The following is a 22,850-nucleotide window of genomic DNA, read 5'->3' as shown; positions in this document are numbered from 1 at the left end:
GCTACTTAATTCTGTGGTTGTTGTACATTTTGAATAAATAAAGAGTTGTTACAATTTTTAAACTACTAAACGGCTTTTATTTGCAATCAAAAGTATCCGGTTTATTTAAAGGAAATAAACCAAACGTTTTGAAAAGGTTAAAACGTAACAATATCGAGGAGCTTTCAATAATATTCAAATTAAGGCGATTGATCTAGGATTTCCTGGTGAGTTGGAAATGTTGTATGCTTGAGAGCTGAATGGCTAGAGAGACAAACTATTATTTTTGCCTTGGACATCTTAGTTGTCCGGGAATTACACACTACTTGGGAGAGACTGGCTTGGATTCGAGAGGCTGTTTTAAGAGTGTGCAGTTTGCACAGGCGGATACAAGATGAGATAGGCACATGAGCTGATTACTTCAAAGAGCAGATTGAAGAGAGACAATATCACAAGCGATTTTTGTAGGATGTACGAGTATTTAGAGGAGATTGTGAAGGTGAAAAATTATTTGTCTATAAGAAATATAATCGATTTCTAACCAACGAGGTATTAATTTCGATAATACAATTTTTAAATTTGACTGATGTATAAGTGATTTGAGTCGGAGAAAAACCATAAGAACGAATATTTTAACTTTTGCAATGCTTTCCCATAGATCAATCTTAAACTTTGTATGAACAAATGTTAAAGACATCTTCCCAAAATAAAGATTATAAAAAAAACAACATTTATATAAGTTTTTGTTTATAGTTACAAATTTTATTCAATGAATAAAATGTTGTTCTTATTCATTTTAATTATTCACAATTAATTCATATTAATTCTGAATTTATTGACAAACTATCTAAGCATACATATACTTACTATAATATTAATAATAAAAAATACAATCTTAACTATGTGATAAAAATCTTAAGATACATTCTTTCTCTCTTTAAATTTAATTAGAATACAAAAAGAAAATATTATTTGGCGACCAGTTTATGGAACAAAAATCAACTGTGTTCACCAATCACTTTTATAATAAAACGAACAAAAAAGAAATAATAATAAAAACTTAGATTAGTTGTCTTTGACTTGCGATATAGTTCATAGTTTAAAACTTGATCATCTCGCACAAAACAAAAGTTAATGCAAAATTAAACATGTCAATGGTGATATTGGCTATTTAAATACAACTTAAGATAAGTATAACAAATGACTTCAAAAGGAAGATGTAGCCTGCTGGTAAGCTTAACTCAAGTTGAGGTTTAATTGCCAGTTACTAGGTATCACCATCGATATATAAAAATAAACGATTAACGAATAATGGACAAACAAAAATAAGATATTGCTTTAAGGACAGATTTAATGGATTTGGCCTAAATAACTTATATCTACTTTATGCTTAAATAAACGAAAGGAAATAGTTATTTGTTATGAAATGAGCTTATCAAATAAATAAAATTAAATAATTGAAATTAGGATAGAATTGAATTGTCAATGCAAATAAATATTTGGCTAGTAAAGAAAACACACTTGCGGCTAAATAGAAGTGAAAACAAAATGCAAGTAATGTTTCTTTATAACAAAGTGTATATGTAATATTAAAAGCAGTTTTTTTTAAATAAGATAATACAGAGTGCAAGAAATAACAATACATCTTAAACTTTTATGATATTTATAAGATTTAAGGTTTTTAAATAGGGATTAGTAAAAAAATAAATCAAATTTGTTTAGTTAGTTTTAAGAGTTTACATTGACATTAATCATAGCACGTTTTTTTTAAAATAGTTATAAATTAGAAAGATTGTGTATAGTAAAGGAGAAAGTAAATATCATTAGAATAGGTTTAAATATTTGAAGTTAGTTTATGAGAAAAGTTAAATGGCAGTTTTTTGTTTAGGTAGGAATAGATATGACCAAGTTAGGTGATAGGAAATCAAATAAATAGAATGTAAATGTGTGAAAAGTTTTATTAGAAAAATTCTAATTGGAGAAGATTTGTTTTTTAAGCTATTGGTGAAACATAATTGAAAATAAATTTCAATTTACAATCCTAACTGAAACTTAAATTATTAATGAATTTATTAAGGTTTTCGAGCAATGCTACTATTGAAGACTAAAGAAGTTTACATTGGAACATTTTAAAAATTTAAGGAAAATTTGCTCCAGGGGCATTTCCTTACCAAAACTAAGGAATATACTAAAAAAAAAGTTGATTGGTTACTGCATAATAGTTTGATTTAAAATAAATCTTTACGAATTTCAACAAACTAAAATTTCATTTCCAAATCTCCTGATTGGGGATTATTTTGTAACAAGTTTCGTATACAAGATCGTTAAAAATTGTATGTTTTTAAATTAAACACAATAACCTCCCAGTCCACGCAATAGCCCACCCCACTGGCTTGTCGACTACCATAAATACAGTTTATTCTGTGGGTTAAATAGGAAAAAAATACAGAAGAAACTTTTAGTTATTTCTGGTTTACCAAACCTACGAACAAAAAATTCATTTTGAAAATATTAAATGATAAAAATAAAATAATGTTTTAAATATTAATTGAATTTTCATACTAGATTTACAGGTTTCAGACCGAACTTATAAGAATTTCTGTTAATTTTAACCAAATCTGGGGCGGTAAGGCGGTTGATGCTGCCTACTTTGATGTAAAAATTATTATATTCGAAATTAAACAAGCTATACTATAGAGTTGTCGGCATTAGTCCTCCTGCGGTATAAAATTTCAAAATTATACTCGAATTTTAATTTAAACTTGCTAACTTAAACTGAATTTAAATAAAAACAATTTCCAACTCAAGTTAACTAAAGTTTCGAAAGGAAAAAATTACAAATAAAAAGAAACCAGAAGGATACAATTCAAAATCTTTACTAGAACATAAAATTAAACACGAATTTAAACTCGATTTGGACATAAAATTAGAGCGATTTATAGTTTTACTTCTGCGTTGCCGAGTGATACCATTTTAAGTTAAACTGAAATTTATATTTCAAGCAAACTAGAAATTTACTACTGGGGTTTACTTCATTTTTACTCAGTTGCCCCTCGTTAAAGAAAATTTACAGATTTAAATAAACTTTAATTAACGGCCACTGCACAAATCCATTTGAAATAAGAAAATATTTGAACTTGAGCAATTAAATTTGATTTGAAATTTAAAAATTTTCGATATTAAATAAGATATGCTTCGACTCAGTAGATTTCTACGTAAATTTATAAAAAAATACGAATTTAAACTAAAATTTCCTGGAATCTAAAGATTAACTCGGTAGTCCTCCTGGGGTCATATGTGGAATTTGATTTGAATGTGAAAATTTACGAATTATACAATTACCCCCGGATACAACTACTAATTCAACTTCAAACTTCATGAATTTTTACTCCAAACATTTAAACATTTTATGAATTTAAACTAGAATGTCCTGGAATCTGGAACTATTGGATTAGAATAGGGGGACTATAGGGGACTATAGAACCCCAAGGGGGCTTAATTTTATTTTAAAGTGAATATTTATGAATTGAATCAAAATTTAAACTCCAATTTAAATCAAAACTAGTTTAAATTCAATTTGAATAAACATACTTACTATACTGGGAGGCTATACTACATAGCTTTACGCAACAGCTCTTCTTGAACAAATAATAAGACCCCTTAAAGGCTTCTACAATCTATATAAGACAGCTTCACTTTTAAACTAAATGTATGACCCTAATGTTCGGTCTAATACAGAAACACAGAAAGCTACTTATCAAAAACTTAAAAAAAAAAATTGGAAAAAAATACATAAACTACCTAAACTAAATGCAAAACCCCTTCAAGAATTAATAATAATAGCTACATATTTTATTCTTACCTACTAACTGATATTTACTTTCAGCTAACTCAATTATACCACAACAATCTTAAAATTTACATACATCTGTATGCACGAGGAGAGTGTGTGTGTGTTGAAATGACTTAAAAATATAAATAAAGATAATGTTTTTTTGTTTAAACAAATGACTTTTTTGTTATTCACAGCTACTAAATGTACGGGAACGACTTAAACGTCTGGCGGCAGCCGCCAGGGCAGCAGCTTCGCTATCACCTGGTAAATCAGGTAATTTAAGGATTTCATTTAGCTGAATCTTCAGCTCTGTGGTGGCAGGACGTTCTTCTGGTTTAGAGGAAAGCATTTTCTTGAGCAGCTCATGTTCCTTGGGATGTTGAGAGGGAAAATCTTTGGGATAGACACCCTCACGTAACGATTTCAAGGTCATAATGCGTTCCATTTCGGTACTGAAGTATACCAGCAATTCGAAGAATATCAGACCCAATGAATAAATGTCCACTTTATAGTCGTATGGCAGGCCATGTAATTGTTCGGGAGACATGTACAGGTGAGTACCCACTTGTTGGGTATGGCGGGCACATGAAGGCAGACCCGTATTATCACCACATTTGGTTATCATATTTGGTATATCAGCCATATCGGTGACCAGGCCAAAGTCACCGATTTTAATTTGACCTTCTTGCGAGAAGAAAATATTACTGGGTTTGAGATCACGATGTATAAGACCCTTGTAATGAACATAATCGACAGCGTCTACAATTTGATGGAAAATACTGGCTATAAAGTCTAGGCGATCCTCACGCTTGTTATCTCTCAGCCAATCTCTGAGGCATTCTTTGCGACACAATTGCATTTGTATGTACAAATAGACTTTATTTTGTTGGGGTTTTGCCGTTAAATTATTGCGTATATTGTTATTATTCTCGCCAAAACTTATGTCTAAAGCCAAGTCTTGAGGTCTACGTTTTTTATTATAAATTTCTTTTGTTTTATTTGGGGTTGAAGACTCTTCCTCATCCTCCCCAACTGGAGTTTGATCGTCACCATTAACTGAGCCCACAAATTCAATTTGAAATGAATCGGACAATTGGCTATAATCAATATTACGATTCCTATGTAGATTTAATTCAATGCTATTTGTTTGTATGTCAATTGATATAGCATCGTTATGAGATTTTTTCTTTACACCATTTCTATCTAACTTAGTTTTATTTGTAATATCACTCTCTGCAGTAGTATCGTCATCATGCATAGCTCTAGATTGGGACTCCGAACGAAATATAACACACGAGTCACTATCCTCATCGTCATAGTTGTTGTTATCACGCATAGCCAGGGAATCGGATTCGGAACGGAATATAACACAGGAATCTTCGTCTTCATCATCATCATCTTCATCATAATTACCATAGCCATTGCTTAGGCAATTGTGATCGGAACTACAGGCTGTGGAGGTCATACTTTCCATCCATGATTGCAATTGTTTCTTTTTATCAATTTTATTGCCGTCAAAGTGTAGAGGTGTGGGAAATGTGGAATGAGTATCGGAGGGTGTATCAATTTGTATGGATGTTGACATTTCGGTGGCCAACCATTTGTTATCCTCTACCTCTTGCCAGCCTGGTGGTGGTTTTTCTACCCATGACTGTAATTTAGCAGATAAAAATTTTAATTAGTTTTGTGGCGAATGATATAAATATGATAAACAATACTTTTCAAAAATATTGTACGAAATGAAAGAGTTGTATTTATTTGATTGGTTTTCTCTCAAATTTCTCACATAAGATTTCTCTTGCCAATTTTAAACAATGAATATTAACTAATAAAATACTAATCACTGATTCATACATCTGTTTGTGAAGTGATTGTGACCAATAACTTGTTACAATTTTGATGTCATTTGGCTCGCTGACTGTTCCTTTTCGGATCATAGTCGATTTACCTTCTCGTTGAATTTTGTCGCGCCCAAACGGCAACCGTTCAGGGATCCTAGACGGACAAATATGGGAACATTTTGTAGCAACTTTCAGAATGGCATGACGCAGCTAACTTTACGTGAACTGTTGCCATTTGATATGGATATTGTGATAAATAAGTTTACCCACTTACTAAGGTAGCGCTATGAGGAATCCTGCCCGGTGAAGTATCCAGGCAGGCGGAAGCAACCTAAATGGTGGACCAAAGAACTTCTCGTTCAAAGATCGACGTCTAGAATGTTGTTCAACAAGGCCAAGCTCACAGGGCTTTCGAGCGACTGGAGCAACTATAAATTATGCTTCAATAAGATCTCAAGAGGGCAAAACTAAATTCATGGGTATCATACTGCAAAGCCGTTAAGGAGTGCCACTCGAAGCCAAAGGATTTTAGACCTATCAGCCTGTCGTCTTTTCTGTTGAACACTCTTGAGCGATCGTCAGTCGCTTTGGAGCAATATAGATACCAACCTCATTGGCAACGCTCAGCATGGCTACCTCAATTATAAGTCTGTGGAGAGTGCGCTGTATGAGGTTGTGGGTTGCATTGAGCACGGCTTAAAGCATAATAAATATACATCAGCCTTTAATAACATTAGGATATAATCAATAAGAGAGTCATTAGTTGAACTCGGGGTTGGGGAATTCCTGGTGAGTTGGATAGTTTCGATGCTTGGTAGCAGGATTATCAACTCAAGCCTAGGGGATGACAGGATTAGAAGACGGGTTACAAGGTTTAAACCGCAGGGTGGTGTATTGTCTCCCTTGTTATGGTTACTAGCCTCAATTTTCAAGTCTTTGAATCTAAGGGTAGGAAGATAGTTGCCTATGCGGACGACGTTGTGATTCTGATCAAGAGAAAGTTTTTTTCGACAATCCGCGATATCATGCAGGCGACGCTAGGCGTTCTCTTAACCTGGGCCAAGGCAAAGGGGTTGGGTGTAAACCCAAAGAATTTTAATTTGTCGGAAATAGACGGCGTTGAGCTTACTCTATCAGATGGAGCCAAGTATTTAGGGACCTTCCTTGATAAAAAATTATCATGGAAGAAGAATACTCAGGAATGACTCAATGTCTACTGCACCTGCAGGAACTAATAATGTCATACAGACTCCCAGACGAATGCAACGTCTTCCAGGCAGATATGGAAAGCCACGCACTTGATAAGGGCACACGTCACAGAGGGGTCTGTAGTGACAATTTATGTAAATAGCCAAGTACACTGTAACATACAGGGGAATGAGATAGCAAATGACTAGGGACGGGGAAGTTAAACCTCCTATATGCCACTATTATAGGTTGACCTTCGAAAGATTCCGGGACTCTACGAACCAATCCTTTTGTATTAGGATGGATGCTGGGTGTCCAGGCTAACGTTGGATACAAAGCGAACCAAAACACTAATTGGGTTGGATATGAAAAGTCTCAGGTCATTAGTAGGAGTAATAACCGGGCACTGCTCAATTTGAGCATTAATTGGTAAATGGGCGCACAGGACTTCTGTAGGTTATGAGAGGATATTGAGGAACTAGAAACATTGGAACATATTTTGTGTAACTGTCCTAGACTACAGGGTCACAGGCAAAAATTGCTAGTGGAAAAATTCCATGATGAACTGGAGGATATAGTTAGATATGATTTAGGCAATTTACTAGGATTTATCAGAGGAATAGGCTGGCTATTTTTACGTAGCGGTACGTATTTTTCTATTTTTTTCTTTTGACTGAGTTTTCACTTTAATTATCTTTAAATATCTTTAAGGGTATCGCAATGGGTCTATGGGTCAGCGAAAGGATATTTTTGGAAGAACTCAAACCGCGTGTTTTATGTGCAACATTGAAAGCATTGCTAATTACGTCTAATAATACCTTTAATTTTGTAAATAATTTTAAATATTAAAGATTTCTTTCTGCTGACGAATTTTAAAAATTTTCTTTTCAGTGTATTTCAATATTTTTTAATATTTTAAAATACGCTTATAGTTCTGATGGAGTTCTATGAATTGGCCTCATTTTAATTTCACTTAAACAAAAGCTTTATTTTAAAGATGGGAACAATGATTAGCTCGAACAGTTAAGTATCGGTATACAACGTACGTGTCATAAGAAAATAATAACATTCAATAACTTTCATGTACATCAACTCATTTAATGTTCAACTCACCTGAAAATATCTAACAATATTTTGATGCTCACAATTCGCCAAGGTCTTGACCTCACGCATCACCCGCATACGAGATTCTTCCTTATTGGGCAGTGTTATACGTTTGATAGCATAACTACAATCGTCCAATTTATTTTTAGCCTCAAATACTACACCGAAACCGCCACGGCCTAAACACCGCTGCAAATCAAAATCACTTTGAAAACGTGACGTAAAATTATCGCCAGAATTTGAGGTAGACTCTGATAAGGAACGATGAGCCTTCACAGTACTTTTCGAATTCGAATTTGTATGTGTAGTGTTAGTGACGGGCCCCAGTAGAGCTGTTGTGGACGATTCAGTAGCCTCAATACCCGAAGGCACTGGTATATGACGTTCAATGACCACAATTTGCCGTTCACCACGATTGCGTTGACTTATCAAGATGTTGAGCAGCAGGGCGGAGGTGAAAGCTACAATGGCCAGTTCTTTCCACCAAAACCATATGGATAAAATAACAACTTTAATGGGGGCATCAATGTCGTCCAGACTAAAACCCAGATCATCATCGATGGTATGATTGTTGGTGCTTGTATTGTCAATTTTCTTGTCTTCAATGGCGGGCAATTCTTTATTATTAGTTGAGCCACAAATGTCATCTACATTGGTATTATCTAGTTCATCGCTGGTATACAAGTAGAAACCATTGCCATTGACAAATTCCGAGGCATTGAGTACTGACTGGGCAGATAGGGCGAAATTGTCCTCATCATAGGGCACCAATTCATTGCCTTGTATTTCATTTGAGCTGTATGAACCTCCAGCAATACGCTGGTCATCATTGTGTTGATAAATAATCAAAGAACTGCTACCAGCCGATATGGGTCGCCAGGGGATTTTGGGTAATCTAGTTTCACTGGTGAGCTGGGTGTAAAGATTTGATTGATCCATTATTTCTTTGCGCAAATTAATGGATTCCTATAAAAAATAAGTATAAATTAATGAAATATTTATTATTTAGAAAAGTTATATGCCTAAATACCTGTATATACAATTGTCTGTCATACATTCCCACATAGATGGAAGGATTTATATTGGGTAAAGGCATTTCGAAAACATTATCATCACGATTCGACAGCCATTGGGCAGAGCCAAACATATCAATTGATTCTAAAGAATCAGCGGCGCCAATTTTCCAAGCACTTACAATGGGATGATCAAACTGTGAAATTAAATAATTTCAACAAACATCTTGTACAATATCATAATTTAACATACCTTATATTTCCACAACATGACGGTTGGCTCGATTTTACTAAACGCACATATAACACCTTCAGGAACAATAACTTTAATATCCAAATCCAAAATGGCCATATCCATGTGACTAAACTTGCGATCATGACACTCCGCTGGCCGTATCAAATCCAATTCATGCTGACCTACACTGAAATTCCAACGCTCCACTCCCGTACGTGTCTCAACGGCTCGCACAGTCTGAGTTTGACGTCTCACAACAATTACATCATCTATTAAGGGGTCATGCTCTCTCATATAACCATTGCCATTCAAGTCATCCTTTATGTTCTCTTCATCTTCTATAATAATTTCATCGTCTTCATCCACGGTTTTTGTAGCATTTCGATTTTGGTATTCGGCATCGGTTGAATTAACACAACCATGCATGGAACACTCATACAGCAATTGACCGGTGCGTGCTGATACACCATAAGTGCGTGTCTCTTTGCCGCCAGATATTACCAAATCATCGGAAAACTTGGCCGATGAACTGAGTAAGTTATCGGTGGTTATGGGTATAGGATCTATAGATTCGCCATCAAATTTGTATATGCCTCCGCTCAACGAAGGTATCATACGTACAAATTGTCCATTATTTGTCAATTCTAAACGATGTATGCTCGAGGAAATCAATGGACCCGGACCGGTGGGAATACTCCAGCGTAGTTTACCACTTTTGGTTATGTCCAAAGCGGTTAGACGTCCATCCAAAGTGGTAACATATAAAAGTCTGAAAATTTTAAAAAATAAACATTTAAGAAAATTTTGTCATGATTTTAATTTAAAGTAATAATATTAAATTAACATAGAAGCCTCACAGATACCAACTTTATTATAAAATTTATGACTAAAGATGAACCCATGCTATGCTGTTGTTATTTATATTTAGAATGAAGTTGAAATATTACTAAACAATATATTGGATTTAATTATTCGCTTATTAAAAGAATACTCCCAAAAAAATAAATAACAATCATAAAAAGTTAATAATAAATGAACAAAAAAAAAACAATAATACAATAGATAAGAGAAGATAAGAGGATTTGTTTTGTTTGATACAATCATAAAAACTACGTTTATATCTAACAACAAATGCATTATTTTTCGACGTCATATTAGAAAATACAAGTATATTCTATTTTAGTTTATTAAAAATATTGTAAATAACTTGTTAAAGTAATAAGCGCTGTATAAATACTAAAAAAAATTCCGTCATATTATTCAACTATGCATGTGTGTACTTCTTTCTACTAGAGGAAAAATGCAAAACTACTAAAAAAAAATTTGCAATTTTTTCAAAATTGCTATTGTTTTTAAACATTTTATAAAGATTAACTTCTAAGAACCTTAATATATACTACACCATTTCCAATTGTATTTCAGAAATTTCAAATTGAATTTCAGAAATTTCTAATTATATTTCAGAAATTTCCAATTATATTTCAGAATTTTCTAATTATATTTCAGATATTTCCAATTAAATTTCAGAAATATTTCAATTATATTTCAGAATTTTCTAATTGTATTTCAGAAATTTCAATTGGTAATTTTCTGAAATACAATTGGAAATTTTTGAAATACAATTAGAAAATTCTGAACTACATTTGGAAAATTCTGAAATACAAATGCAATTTTCAGAAATAATATTAGAAATTTCTGAAATACAAATTTAAAATTCTGAAATATAATTGGAATATTCTGAAATTCAATTAAAAATTTCTGAAATATAATTGGAAATTTCGGTAATTGAATTGGAAATTTCTGAAATACAATTAGAAATTTCTGAAATACAAATGGTGTGTGTTAATCTATCACAATAAAAAAATGTAAATTTTATAAACAAGTAAGAGTACTATGTTTGGCAGTGCCGAATCTTCAAAACAATATTTGTTGAAAAACATATTTTGGAAAGGTCTTTGAAATGCATTTCATTTGATATTCTTATTGTCTATATACATGACTTAGTATTAAATATATAAATCACAAATAGATAAACATATCGAGGTAGTCGAGGTTTTTGGCTTATATCTCAGCAAATTGGTGGACCGATTCTTCAACAGATAAACTAACATGGCTATATCTCTGCTATCAATAAAGATCTAGAATAAATTGGGTGTATGACTTAAAAATGCGTTTTTTATCAAATTTTTAGCCGGCTGGCTGAGGCAAAACTTCCCAACAACATTTTTCTAAATAGTTTTTTAAAGGTATTGCAACATGTGGCCTAGCGTTGTCATGATGGAATATTACGGTTTCATGTCTGACCCCATTTTTTGGTACAGAGCTATGGATATTTGGCTTTGGCGTTGTAGACCGTAATGGATCCATTTTTCATTGCATGTAATGATTCGGTGCTAAAATGATTTTCTGTTATAGCGTTCAAGCAGCATTCCAGACATAAAAAATGGTGTTTCAAGGTACTTCAGAAATACTTTATATTAGGGGGTGTTCGGTCTAATGTATACCATTACCACTCATGGTGAATACATACAGTGGTGGCCACCAATTTAAGACAAATACTTGCATTTTTTTCATCAACTGAATTTTAAGTGCGTTAGAGCCAAAATAAAAGGACCTTTAAGGGTATGCAATTTATTATTAATGTTTCTAGTTTCTCAAAAATGTTTGGAAAAATCGGTAAAACATATATGGACAAATATATGTGGAAATACGTTGACCCACCTCAGCGAACATCCGCTGTTAATAACATGATATGACCGAAACTAATGGAACTAAAAATACGAAATTTGGTCCGAATATTTTATAATAATAAAAATATAATGATATAAATGTGAGAAAATATGTTTATTTAAAAAAAAAAATTTTTGGTCAAGTTGTAGAAAAATCTTATGAGTTCGTGGTGAATATGTATGAATTGATACAGTCGAATAAAACACACTTGTATGTTAAAACAGTCCTCATGCATACATATTTGTGGAAATATTTGAAAAAATAATTGACAATTACGTGGAATTTAGCAAACAATTTTTGTCTTAATTACATGGCCACCACTGTATACTAATGCTATGCCCAAACTTATAATCTTTATTTTTTTCGGAAATCAGAGATTACTTTATAATTATGTTTTTTTTGTAAGTTATCGATTTTTTATAGAATTAGCGTTTTTTGTAAAATAAATTTTATTGATAAAATGATGGAGTTTTCATAAATATGTATTTGTTTTGTAGGCTACTCTGGAAAATTATTTACACGAAATTTAAAACTGTTGCTACGTGATATAATGTGCACCACATTTTTGAAAAGGTTTAAAACACGATCATTTTATGGCGCATCCGTATGATGGATGATGGCACTGGCAATGACCTGATATACATCTCTTGTGCAGAGTGTTTGACAATTCTGATAACTGCCATGTGTACGACGCCTATCTAAACTGATTACGGACGAATATCTTGTTAAAACATACCAAGATCAATTTGCCACAGGCGGGCCATACTCATACATCGTATCTACTGCGATTACAATGAACGTAATTAAGCAACATGGTAGCTGTGATTACGATTCACTGCACATATTTTTTATTGATGTCAGAAGGCTTCCGCCATCTTCAAAGTAGTTCTTACATCAGTTCCTGTCAATTTCGTACACTGAAGATTCATCGCTATGACTTTATGGAAAGACGTTGAGAAGAAGTTTGTCCGAAATGGTAGAATTAGGGTTGGGAAGGATAAATTTCTTTATCAGAATCAACAACTGTGTCTGAGAATAACTGCTTCCTGAGGTCAAATCACATGACCAACAGGAGGCTAACAAACACTTTAATTTTTGTATAAATTTAATCAATACAAGGATTATGCAACAGTTTATTTATCCATAATATATCCTAGAGAATAATAAAGGTTTTTGTTGTTGTTGTAGCAGCAGTGATTGCTGAGTTGACAGCCCTTGGCCGAGTGAACTCGGGTCATTCCGGTGCGTAGAACCAGCCGTCGTGTGAATGAAAGGTTTTTTGTAATAACAATTACTTAAGAAAGACACAGAAAATCGAATTTCTATATTGATTTGTTTTGAAAATTTACTTAACTACCTTCGAAATAAAAACTCTAACATTTTACTGTCAACAGTTTGCCTGAAAGGGTGGCTAATAATTAAATTTAAATTAATAGATTTTCGTTAAAAAAAAAAAATAAGAAACCAATACATAAGTTTGTTATCAGCAAAAATAACATTGACATTAGTTATTTTTTTTTAAATAACTGCCAATAAAAAATATGACTCATAAGTAGAGCGTAAACAAATATAAGCAAACATTTATTTTTTGTCTACACGTTAAATTCACGTTTATTTATTTTAGTTAAAAGTGTTATTTTTGCATCTGTTATCAAGTTTTCCCACAAATACTTATATTTATATTAAAGTGGAAAAACTATACAAATAATACTGTTGTATTTAATAAATTTTAAATAGAATTTCATCATACAATTCAAATGTATCCTTTATTCTTTGCTCTCTTTTACAAACATCCTCCAAAAAAAACAAAACTGTGTCATATACATACATCATATATACTATGTAAGTATCTTTACTCTCTGATTTAGCAGGAGGCAATCTTGGTCACGATAAATGGCCTGATATTGTTTGTGTATAAACTAAGTATAGACACAGACAGAAAATATAATGTGTGAACATGTTTATTCCCCATATCGAATAAGAAAAGTACACATCAGCTTTTTCTCAAAGCCGGTAATAATACCGAAGAAGAATAGGTATAATATGTAAAGAGTTTCGTTAAATATTAGTTGGATAAAAGAAGGGCACAGACAATACCGGCAAATTTGGCGCATGACGTTTAATTTCAATTCCATCATCAGTTGTTTATATTTATATTTTTATGGGGAGAGCAGAAAATACAAGCAAAACAAAACAGAAACAAATATATGTAAATAAAAAAAAAACAAAAATAAATATACAAATAAACAAGTGTTCCTCCATATTTCAGTGACCACAATAATATTTTGAATGTTATTTAATTATAGAACAAACACAAACACATGTAGTGCAAGTTTTAGCGTTTTAGAAGAAAATACTAAAATATAAAATTTGTTCTGAATTAAGTTTTTACCCCCTTATTCATAATCAATTTTTATAAAACAGAATTTTATGTAATGCAATAATTTTGGTTTTCCTATAAAAGTTAAATGGAAATATGTATTCATGGAAAAATAGTCTCTGCAAAATTTTTTCACATTCATTGTTTTTGTTATCACATTTATTTACTTTTTATTGAATAAAAAAAATTCAGAAAACCACAAACTGTTATTTAATGCAATCCCACCAAACATGTTTGTTTCAGACCGAAACCGATCCATATATTTGTTCAAAAAAGTCCAAAAAAGATCCCGAAAAAATGGAGCATAAAGAGAAATTGGTACCATTTTACTCATTACATTTGTCACTACTCTGAGAAACGTCATTCTAAATCTTGTCCTTATTGAAGCATGGCAGAATCAACCAGGTACAATTATAAGAAATTATGTTCTCAATTATAAGTTCCCTAAAATGTCAAATAAAAGAAAATGAAAAGGTTGATTCTGCCACGGTAAATATTATTTTGAAAACTATAAATTAATATCAATTCTGCCAGTTTATGAAAATTACTAGACATGCAAGGGTGTGTATATTGTTTTTTTTTAGTTGGAAAATGTAGAGGTATTAAGGATCCGCAGAAATCCTTGATTGCATAAAAATTATATTTTGAGAAGATTATTTTGAAGAATTGGTGATATTTTTAACAAAAATCCATAGAACTCTTTGATCAGGTAAAACTTTCCCAAACAATTTATCAAAAGACCTATAGAGAAGATTTTTAGAATTTAAATAGTCTTAGATAATAATTTTATTCTGGGCCGGTATTGCCACTTTCCATTCGATATAAAATATATTAAGAAGTTGTGATTGCATGAAGGGATGTTTATTATTTTAAATTGCTTCGTACTCCGTCAAACTAAACAGTTTTGGGCATTTATTAAAAAAACATCTAAAAAGTATGTTAAAGGAAGGAGATTCGAAAAAGCTGTGAAACTAAAATCTAAAAAAAAGTATAAAAACAACAAATAAAACTTTAAAGATATCGAGGGCCTATATTCCAAAACCTCTATTTAAAAACCGTTTTTTTCGCATATTACTTGAGTTATTAAAATTCGGTATTCTACAATACTGAATCTCACATATAATTGGTTTTCAAAATTTTTCATTATTTTTTTATCATAAAATATAGAGGTTTTTTCTTCTCAAAATATTCAATTTGTATGTATGAAAGTGATAAGATAGAGGATTTTGCATTTGATTTCATTTATGCCATCTGTCAGTTTTATTTAAGATAACGTCTAATAATACAGCATAAGATAAAAAAAATTAACAATAAACATTATTAAACAAAAAGTTATAGAAAAAAAATTGTTTTTCTTAGCTTTTTTAAGTTTATTTGGAGTTTGATTTATTTATTTGTATATCATGGACATTATATTTTCCAAAAACAAAAATTAAAAATATTTTCATGGTAATTCAATTCAGAATCGGCATTCGCTATTTTGATAAATGATTGAAAAATGTAAAATTCATGTTCAGCATGTAAAAATTAGTAAGAAAACATAGGGCCTGGCTCACTAAATGTGAACGAACATTTTCTTTCTTATTTTATATTGAAAACAACAAATAAATTTGAATTTTTATTATTGTTTTCAATATAAAATAAGAAAGAAAATGTTCGTTCGCATTCAGTGAAGAAATCATGCCACAAAAAATTTTGGAAAATTAATTAATTGAAAAGATAGAGGGTTTTCCATTCGGAAAAAAATAATTGTATAAGAGAAATAACAAAAATGCAATATTATGTTTTACTGAACATTTCACCATCAAAAAGTCAAAGATAGAGGGTTTTGAATATAGGTTCTCACATAGCAATTCTGTTTTATTGGTTTCCATAGAGTTCGGAAATACTTATAGTGTTTCTCGATCACTTCGTTTTGTAATTTTTTTAGCTTTACCCCCAGTAACACCAAGTCTGGTTATGTTTTAACTAATAGTTATTCTGACAGTTTTCATACAAAAATAATTTTACCCGACGGTATAACTATTAGTTAAGGCATAACCAGAATTCGTGTTAATGGGTATTAGTTGGGGAGAATTTACTTTAAACTACCGTAAGTCTGCCAACCGATTTTTAGAAAATTGTTTCTGTTTAAAAGTTAAAAAGTTCTAAAGGTGTAGATTAGAATTATTAAAATGTACTAGTGAGTTTCTGGGTCCAATGTCTACATATGGCCCGAAAAGAGGTACCTAGTCAATAAATGTCTATAATAAAATAAATAGCATTATCTGGGGTAGGTTAAGTCACTTTTTTAGGCTCACTCCTGATGTATTCCTAAGATAAATTCAAATTTACAGGGTTATCTATTTAAATATAGCAAATTTCAGCATTAAAGTTGCGGTATTCACTGTTAAGTGCGAATGGTCTAGCATCATTGCAAATGCAAAATTTTACCGTAATCCAATAACAAAATACACACAAAAATATTTACAATTTTGCATTTGCAATGATGCAATACCATTCGCACTTAATACTGAACTCCGCTAGTATTTTTTGCGCACAATAAGTTATTAATAGCTACATACTGGAATGTTCTGCAAATCACATCTTATAAAAGTGGATTGAAAACACATAAAAGGTGAAACCACATAAAAAGTTTGTTAAGTGGCTGTCGATTTCAAATCACTTGCTTATTTTTGTAAACACTTAGCTGAGAAATTTTTAATAAATTCATGTGTTCTTTAATCATTTATGTAGTAAAATTAGGCCGTAATTTTGTAAATCACATCACCAAAGTGATATTTATGTGGAAAGCAAAAGCAAAAACAAAATTTCAAAAATTTTAGAAATTTGTTTTTGTTTGTTGCCCTACTTTACAGTATAATTTTAGAGAACTAATTTGTGTAAAATTTTATCAGGATTGCCGCATAATCAACATTTTTATGACGGCGGAAAAACTTTTGGAAGCCAGTTAAAATCATGGACCTTATTACCCATTTTCAATATCAAACAAATATTATCAACAGAGAGTATATGTGAAAAATTAAGCCAAATAGCAGACAGAAGTCGGGACATGCCTATTATTTTTTTTAATAATCTATTTTTTTTATTATTATTTTCTAACAGTTTTGGTGTCAAGCCAAAATATTTTCCAATAGTTAATAACAAAACCACATTTTTTGTCTAAACAAAATCGAATATTTCTGTAAATAGGTAGGTATTTAAGTTTTTAATAAAAAAAATTGTCTTAATAATTATTTAAAAAACTAACCCCCATTAACACGAAGCCTGGTTATGCCTTAACTAATAGTTATACTGTCGGTTAAAATTATTTTTGTATGAAAACTGTCAGTAGGTATAACTATTAGTTAACACATAACCAGCCTTCGTGTTACTGGGGGTTATTATAAAATAAATTTAAAATATTTAATATTAATCACAAAGTTTTTAAAATTTTTAAATTTAAAATACCGGAATTCCCCGGGACATTTTCTTCACAGAGAAAGTAGTTGGGAACTCTTGCACAGCTAACACACTTTTTCATAAATTTTAAAAATTTAACCAAAAATCAAGTTTGTAGTACTCATATATTACGTATGTATTTAAATGTTTAGATTGCTTTATCACAAATGTAAAAATTAGTATTAATTAATAGAACAATTAAAAACTATTTGCGAATAAGCAAAACAAAAACAAGTTTAAATTTGTTCATGTGGAAATAGAAGAAAGCAGATAAAAAATTTTAAACAAAAATAGATAATTCAACGAATAAGCAGAACAAAACAAAAATAAAACAACACACAACAGACAACCTTTAAAAGACAGAAACAGACGCACGCACAAAAATAAAACTACTAGAACATTCCATTCAAACGTTTTAAAGAACATTTTTCAGTATGACCATCAAATGGAAAGAAATTATCATGAACTTACCTTCTGCCAATTGTGATTTCATTGGACTCATCACAATACGGTATAGCTGGACGATTGTTGGCCACTAGCTGACCATTATTATCATTCACCGATTCAGTTGGTGGAGGGTATGCAACTGGGACGCCTTCTTTAAGCGGTGGGGTTGATGATGATGATGATGTTAATGGGGGTTCGATGGTAGCTGTTGCTGCTGCAGCAGCAACAATTGATGTCAACATGGTGAGATGCAAAAGTGATTTGCGATAGTTGCGTACGACATTCAAATCATGTTGAATGCCCATAGTTCTTCTTTCGGCAATGGGTAGAAATTGTGTAGGCCGCCGCTATGTCCACGATCGATGAAACCAAACACAACATTCAAGATTGTTTTTCTTCGTTTGGCTACCTAGTTCGTGTGAAACTACAAGAAGACAACAAGAATCACACACAGTCGCAGTATTTATACGCGCGATTGATCACAACAATTAATTGGCAAAAACACCACCACCACAGTGGAGTAAGGAAATCAAAGTGAAAGAAGCGATAACTTGAAGAAACGCAAGAATAATGTTTCTATTTGAAATTGTTCAACTTTTTAGTATTTTATTAGTTTTGTATGCGTTTTGTCAAACTACGTGTATGTGGGAAATAGCAAAAAAGCACGAAGACGGAATGTTAAAACTGAAAATGCGTTGTATTTGTACTTTGGAGCACCCATCAAAAACCACGACAACATAAAAGACGTCGGTTTTGTTAGAGCTCTTCTATGCATTACTTTATGCTTTTCACAAATATAACACAATTGTTTTATTTCAATTACTGTAGGAGAATTATAAACACGGCTGGATTTTAATATATAGGTTCGTTTGGTTAATTTTTTAAACACTTTTTTCGCAAGCGAAAGCTTAAAAAGAACGTCTTCGACAATTCAGAGTTTCACAACTAATGAAATATGTCAAGTTGACAACTTGTCAAAATAGTTGGGAAGTGTTTGGTAATATGAAAATGCAACTATGTTGGTGGTGAAGTTTGTTGAATTGAAAATATACAACATAGATTAAAAATTACTGTAATTTAAAAAATATTAAATTAACTGGAAGGTATGCTACAAATTTATAGGAACAATTATTTTTTTAAAATTACTCATTCATATTTGCTGTTATCTTGAAGGTATATTTTGTAGATATATAAAATATTTTTCATCATTTACCAAATGATCGGTTACACCCGAATTTAATACAAAATATACAAATATACCATAGTTGCTACTTTGATGCACTATATTTGAAACAGCCATAAAACTATCACTTTTACCAACAACTGCCTTCGATTCTTTAACGCGGCAATCCTTTTTCATGTGACCGTAACGTCCACACTTACGAAATTTTCCGTTAAACTTAGCCTTCTTTTTTGTACTAAAAGATGTAACCTTTTCTTCAACAATATCGGACAGTCTCTGCTTCGTTTTGGATTCTTCAGCTATAAAACTTCGCTTCACAATAGATTAACTTAGCCCGTCTGATGGTAGATTTTCTAAAACAGTAACTACCGGATCGTATGACTCGGGAAGAGTCAAAAACAATTGAGACACTAAATCAGCTTCTTCATGCTTCGCTCCAGCAGATTTCAATTGGCATATTAAGAAGTAAATTTTTAATGAATGGTTTACCATATAATTTCCATCACAAAACCTTAATTTGGAAAGCTCCTTTCCTTTGATTTTGGGCTGATTTCTTTTCAAACGTCATACATAGTGATTCCACATTTCATTTGCAGTCTTCTTATCCCTTACATATTCAATATAATCATCATGACATCTTGGGCTTTCGCATCCATTTTCAAAACTTCAGTAAGACTAACAGCTTCCGTAGGTGCTGACTAGAGTTTTTCACGGGAATTCCCGGAAGTTTCAATCCCGTAATCCCGGGAAATTATGCGGGAATTATTTTCCTTAGTTTTATGTGATGTTTTTGAACTGGACTTTCGCTAAAAGAAGCTTAAAGCTCCAAAACAAATGCAGAAGTTTCACACGAGAAAAAAGATTTAACCCATATAGACTAATAGTAACAAGTTCATTATTCAAAATATTCAAAAAACTAGGCGGAAGTTTCCGGGATCCCGGGAAATTTCAAAATCAATCCCGATTTCCGGGGAAATGAAAAAGTGCGGGAAAAAAAACTTTAGTGCTGACTCAATAACAGTTTTCACACAACCGGAACTTCCAATTATAACCTCTTATTTTAGATTATTATACCTTCACCTTCGTGAGAAGGGTATGTGTTTGTCATTCCGTTTGTAATTTCCACAATATAACCCTATCAAGTATATATCAGGGTTTACAATTGCTACTATATTAGCCGTCAATTGCAGTAAATATACATTTTTATCAATCTGCATACTAAAAATATAGTTACTATTATAATTTTGTATAACTCTGCTAATATAAATTTGCTGTTACTATTCATATATTACTATACAAATTGCAATGTTAGTTTGCAATTTCTAGTAGCAGATGCAACCAGTTGTCAACTCGTTATTGTAGCACAACAACCAAAATATATGTTCGTGCTATAGCAGCATACACACTTTTTTGCCGAACTAATATTGCGCGTCAGCATTCGTTTTTGTTTTGTTGTGCTAGCAATTTTCTCTGGCAGCAATTTACATTTCTTTGGTTGCTCTGCTATGGTTGCATTGATATTTCTTGTTTTTTGGCTATTTGGATGCTGCTAGTTATTTTATTGTCAAGTATGTAATACGAAATAACGATTATTCATTAGTGTAAATATTTTTGAATCTAACTGAGATATTGACTTGAATTTTTTTTGTAAGACCAAAAATTAAAATATCTAAACAAGAAAAAAAATTTTCGGAATAAATGTGGATCAAATTGTTCCTAATATGTGTTTGCAATCCTATTAAAATTTTGATAAAAATTTTAGTTTTAGAAACTCAATAAATATGTAATATGTAATAAAATCTTTATTTATTAGCAAAACTCAATGAAATTTTCAAGGTTTTTTAAATTGGTCATTCCAAATTACAAAGTGTAAAAAAACTTTTCAAAAGGTCAAAAGGAATCCCACAATTCCTAAAAATTTAAGCGAAAATCCCGAAAATGGTATTTTTTACAATTTTAACCATAGGGTCTACATTTCCTTCGGGGCTGGGAAAATACTTTGGGGATAAATAGGGAACACATCAAGGTTTCTAAAGCTGCTTTCCGTTTTTTTATCCCAACTTTGGGATTTTAGAACATATGGCCCAAAGTTGAAATTTTTATCAAAAAATAGGTCAAATTCCGCAGGACGAAAGGGCAACATGTTCAAAAAATAGGACATGTTTTTTATACCAAAATGTTCTCTGTAAAGCTACCTTACAGAAAAACATAACATTGTTATATGTTCTTAAAGAAAGTTTTTTTTAATAAAAAAGAGTTAAGTCACCTTTTCATCCAAAAAACAGCAAAAATCTACTATTTTTTGAATTCTTAAATTGAAAATCGTTTATTTTTGGATCTATAATCGATATTACTCTGAAATATTTTGTATATTACTGATAATTTAGTTATCTAACTAACAAAAAAAATCGAGCCCGTTCGGTACAAAAGTACGACCTATATAAAAGCGGAAATGCCTATAACTCGAAAAGTATAAGAGATAAATAGCACACGCAAGCATATTTTTTCAAGACATAGGCGAGCGCTTTCTAAACATACAAAACTCTTTGAAATCGAATGGGAAACAAAAAAATGGGACGTGTTTAAAAATTTTGCATGTCGAAGGTACCCTATTCTGAGCCCCCATAGCGCCGCCCCTGGGGCATTTGTAGGACCCATTTCAATAATTTAAACTCGAATACTCCTTGGCTACGCCCGCGTCAAATTTTTTTAGAAATGCCAGATTTATTTAAAAAAAATTTTGATTCTGCCCAACTATACATTGGGTGTGTTTACTGATATGTTGTTATGCACTTATCAAGAACAGCAACTGATAGCATCAATTGCAGAAATGTCAATTGTGCTATAGCACAACTACAGAAGTGTGTATTTTTGCTAGAAAAGTTTGCCAGCACAACAAAATAAAACGAATGGAGTGCAATATTAGCACGACAAAAAAACTGTGTGTGCTACTAAAGCACGAACATATATTTTGGTGGATATGCAATGGATTGTGTTTGCTACTAAAAATTGCAGACTAGCATTGCAATTTTAACAGTAATACGAACGAACAGTATGAATATTTATATTAGCTGATTGTGATGAAATGAGATAATTTCATATTTATTGCATAGTCAAATGTAAGAAATATGTTGCTAGAGCTGAATATCGAAACCCTGGTATATATATTCAGGATCCTTATAGATAGCGGAGCCGATTAAGCCATGTCCGTCTGTCTGTTGAAGTCAATTTTCTGTAGACCCCAGATATCTTCGGGATGTTCAATAATTCTGTCAGACATGCTTTCGAGAAGTTTCTTATTTAAAATCAGCAAAATCGGTCCACAAATGGCTGAGATATGAGGAAAAAACCAGGACAACCTCGATTTTTGACCTATATCTGGATTACTAAGACAATATGGATATCTAATGATAGATATTTCAAAGATGGACCTACAATGGGACAAAATCGGAAAAAATATTTTTTAACCCGAAT

The 22,850-nt window shown here is 31.8% G+C and overlaps 1 protein-coding gene across 1 annotated transcript; it reads right to left on the bottom strand.

The window, feature by feature from the left end:
- Positions 1–709: 709 nt before the first annotated feature.
- PEK (pancreatic eIF-2alpha kinase) lies at positions 710–19,124 on the bottom strand. The gene is made up of 5 exons (XM_065511712.1): positions 18,218–19,124; positions 9,214–9,964; positions 8,978–9,157; positions 7,957–8,913; positions 710–5,465 (listed from the first exon to the last, which is right to left on the bottom strand). The coding sequence occupies exons 1-5, from the start codon at positions 18,496–18,498 to the stop codon at positions 3,999–4,001; spliced, it is 3,636 nt and encodes a 1,211-aa protein (XP_065367784.1). The 5' UTR covers positions 18,499–19,124; the 3' UTR covers positions 710–3,998.
- Between the last annotated feature and the right edge of the window lie 3,726 nt (positions 19,125–22,850).

This window comes from Calliphora vicina, chromosome 1 (assembly GCF_958450345.1).
Source record: "Calliphora vicina chromosome 1, idCalVici1.1, whole genome shotgun sequence".
In the NCBI taxonomy this organism is placed as follows: Eukaryota; Metazoa; Arthropoda; class Insecta; order Diptera; family Calliphoridae; genus Calliphora; species Calliphora vicina.
Note: the sequence above shows the minus strand (reverse complement) of the source record. Positions and strands in the feature narration are given on the sequence as shown.

Excerpts from the sequence above, each read along its gene's own strand:
- PEK (XM_065511712.1), bottom strand. The coding sequence starts at position 18,498 with ATGGGCATTCAACATGATTTGAATGTCGTACGCAACTATCGCAAATCA. Across the intron at positions 8,914-8,977 it reads ACAGACAATTGTATATACAG|GAATCCATTAATTTGCGCAA; the intron begins GTATTTAGGCAT and ends TATTTTTTATAG. Across the intron at positions 5,466-7,956 it reads ATATTGTTAGATATTTTCAG|TCATGGGTAGAAAAACCACC; the intron begins GTGAGTTGAACA and ends GCTAAATTACAG.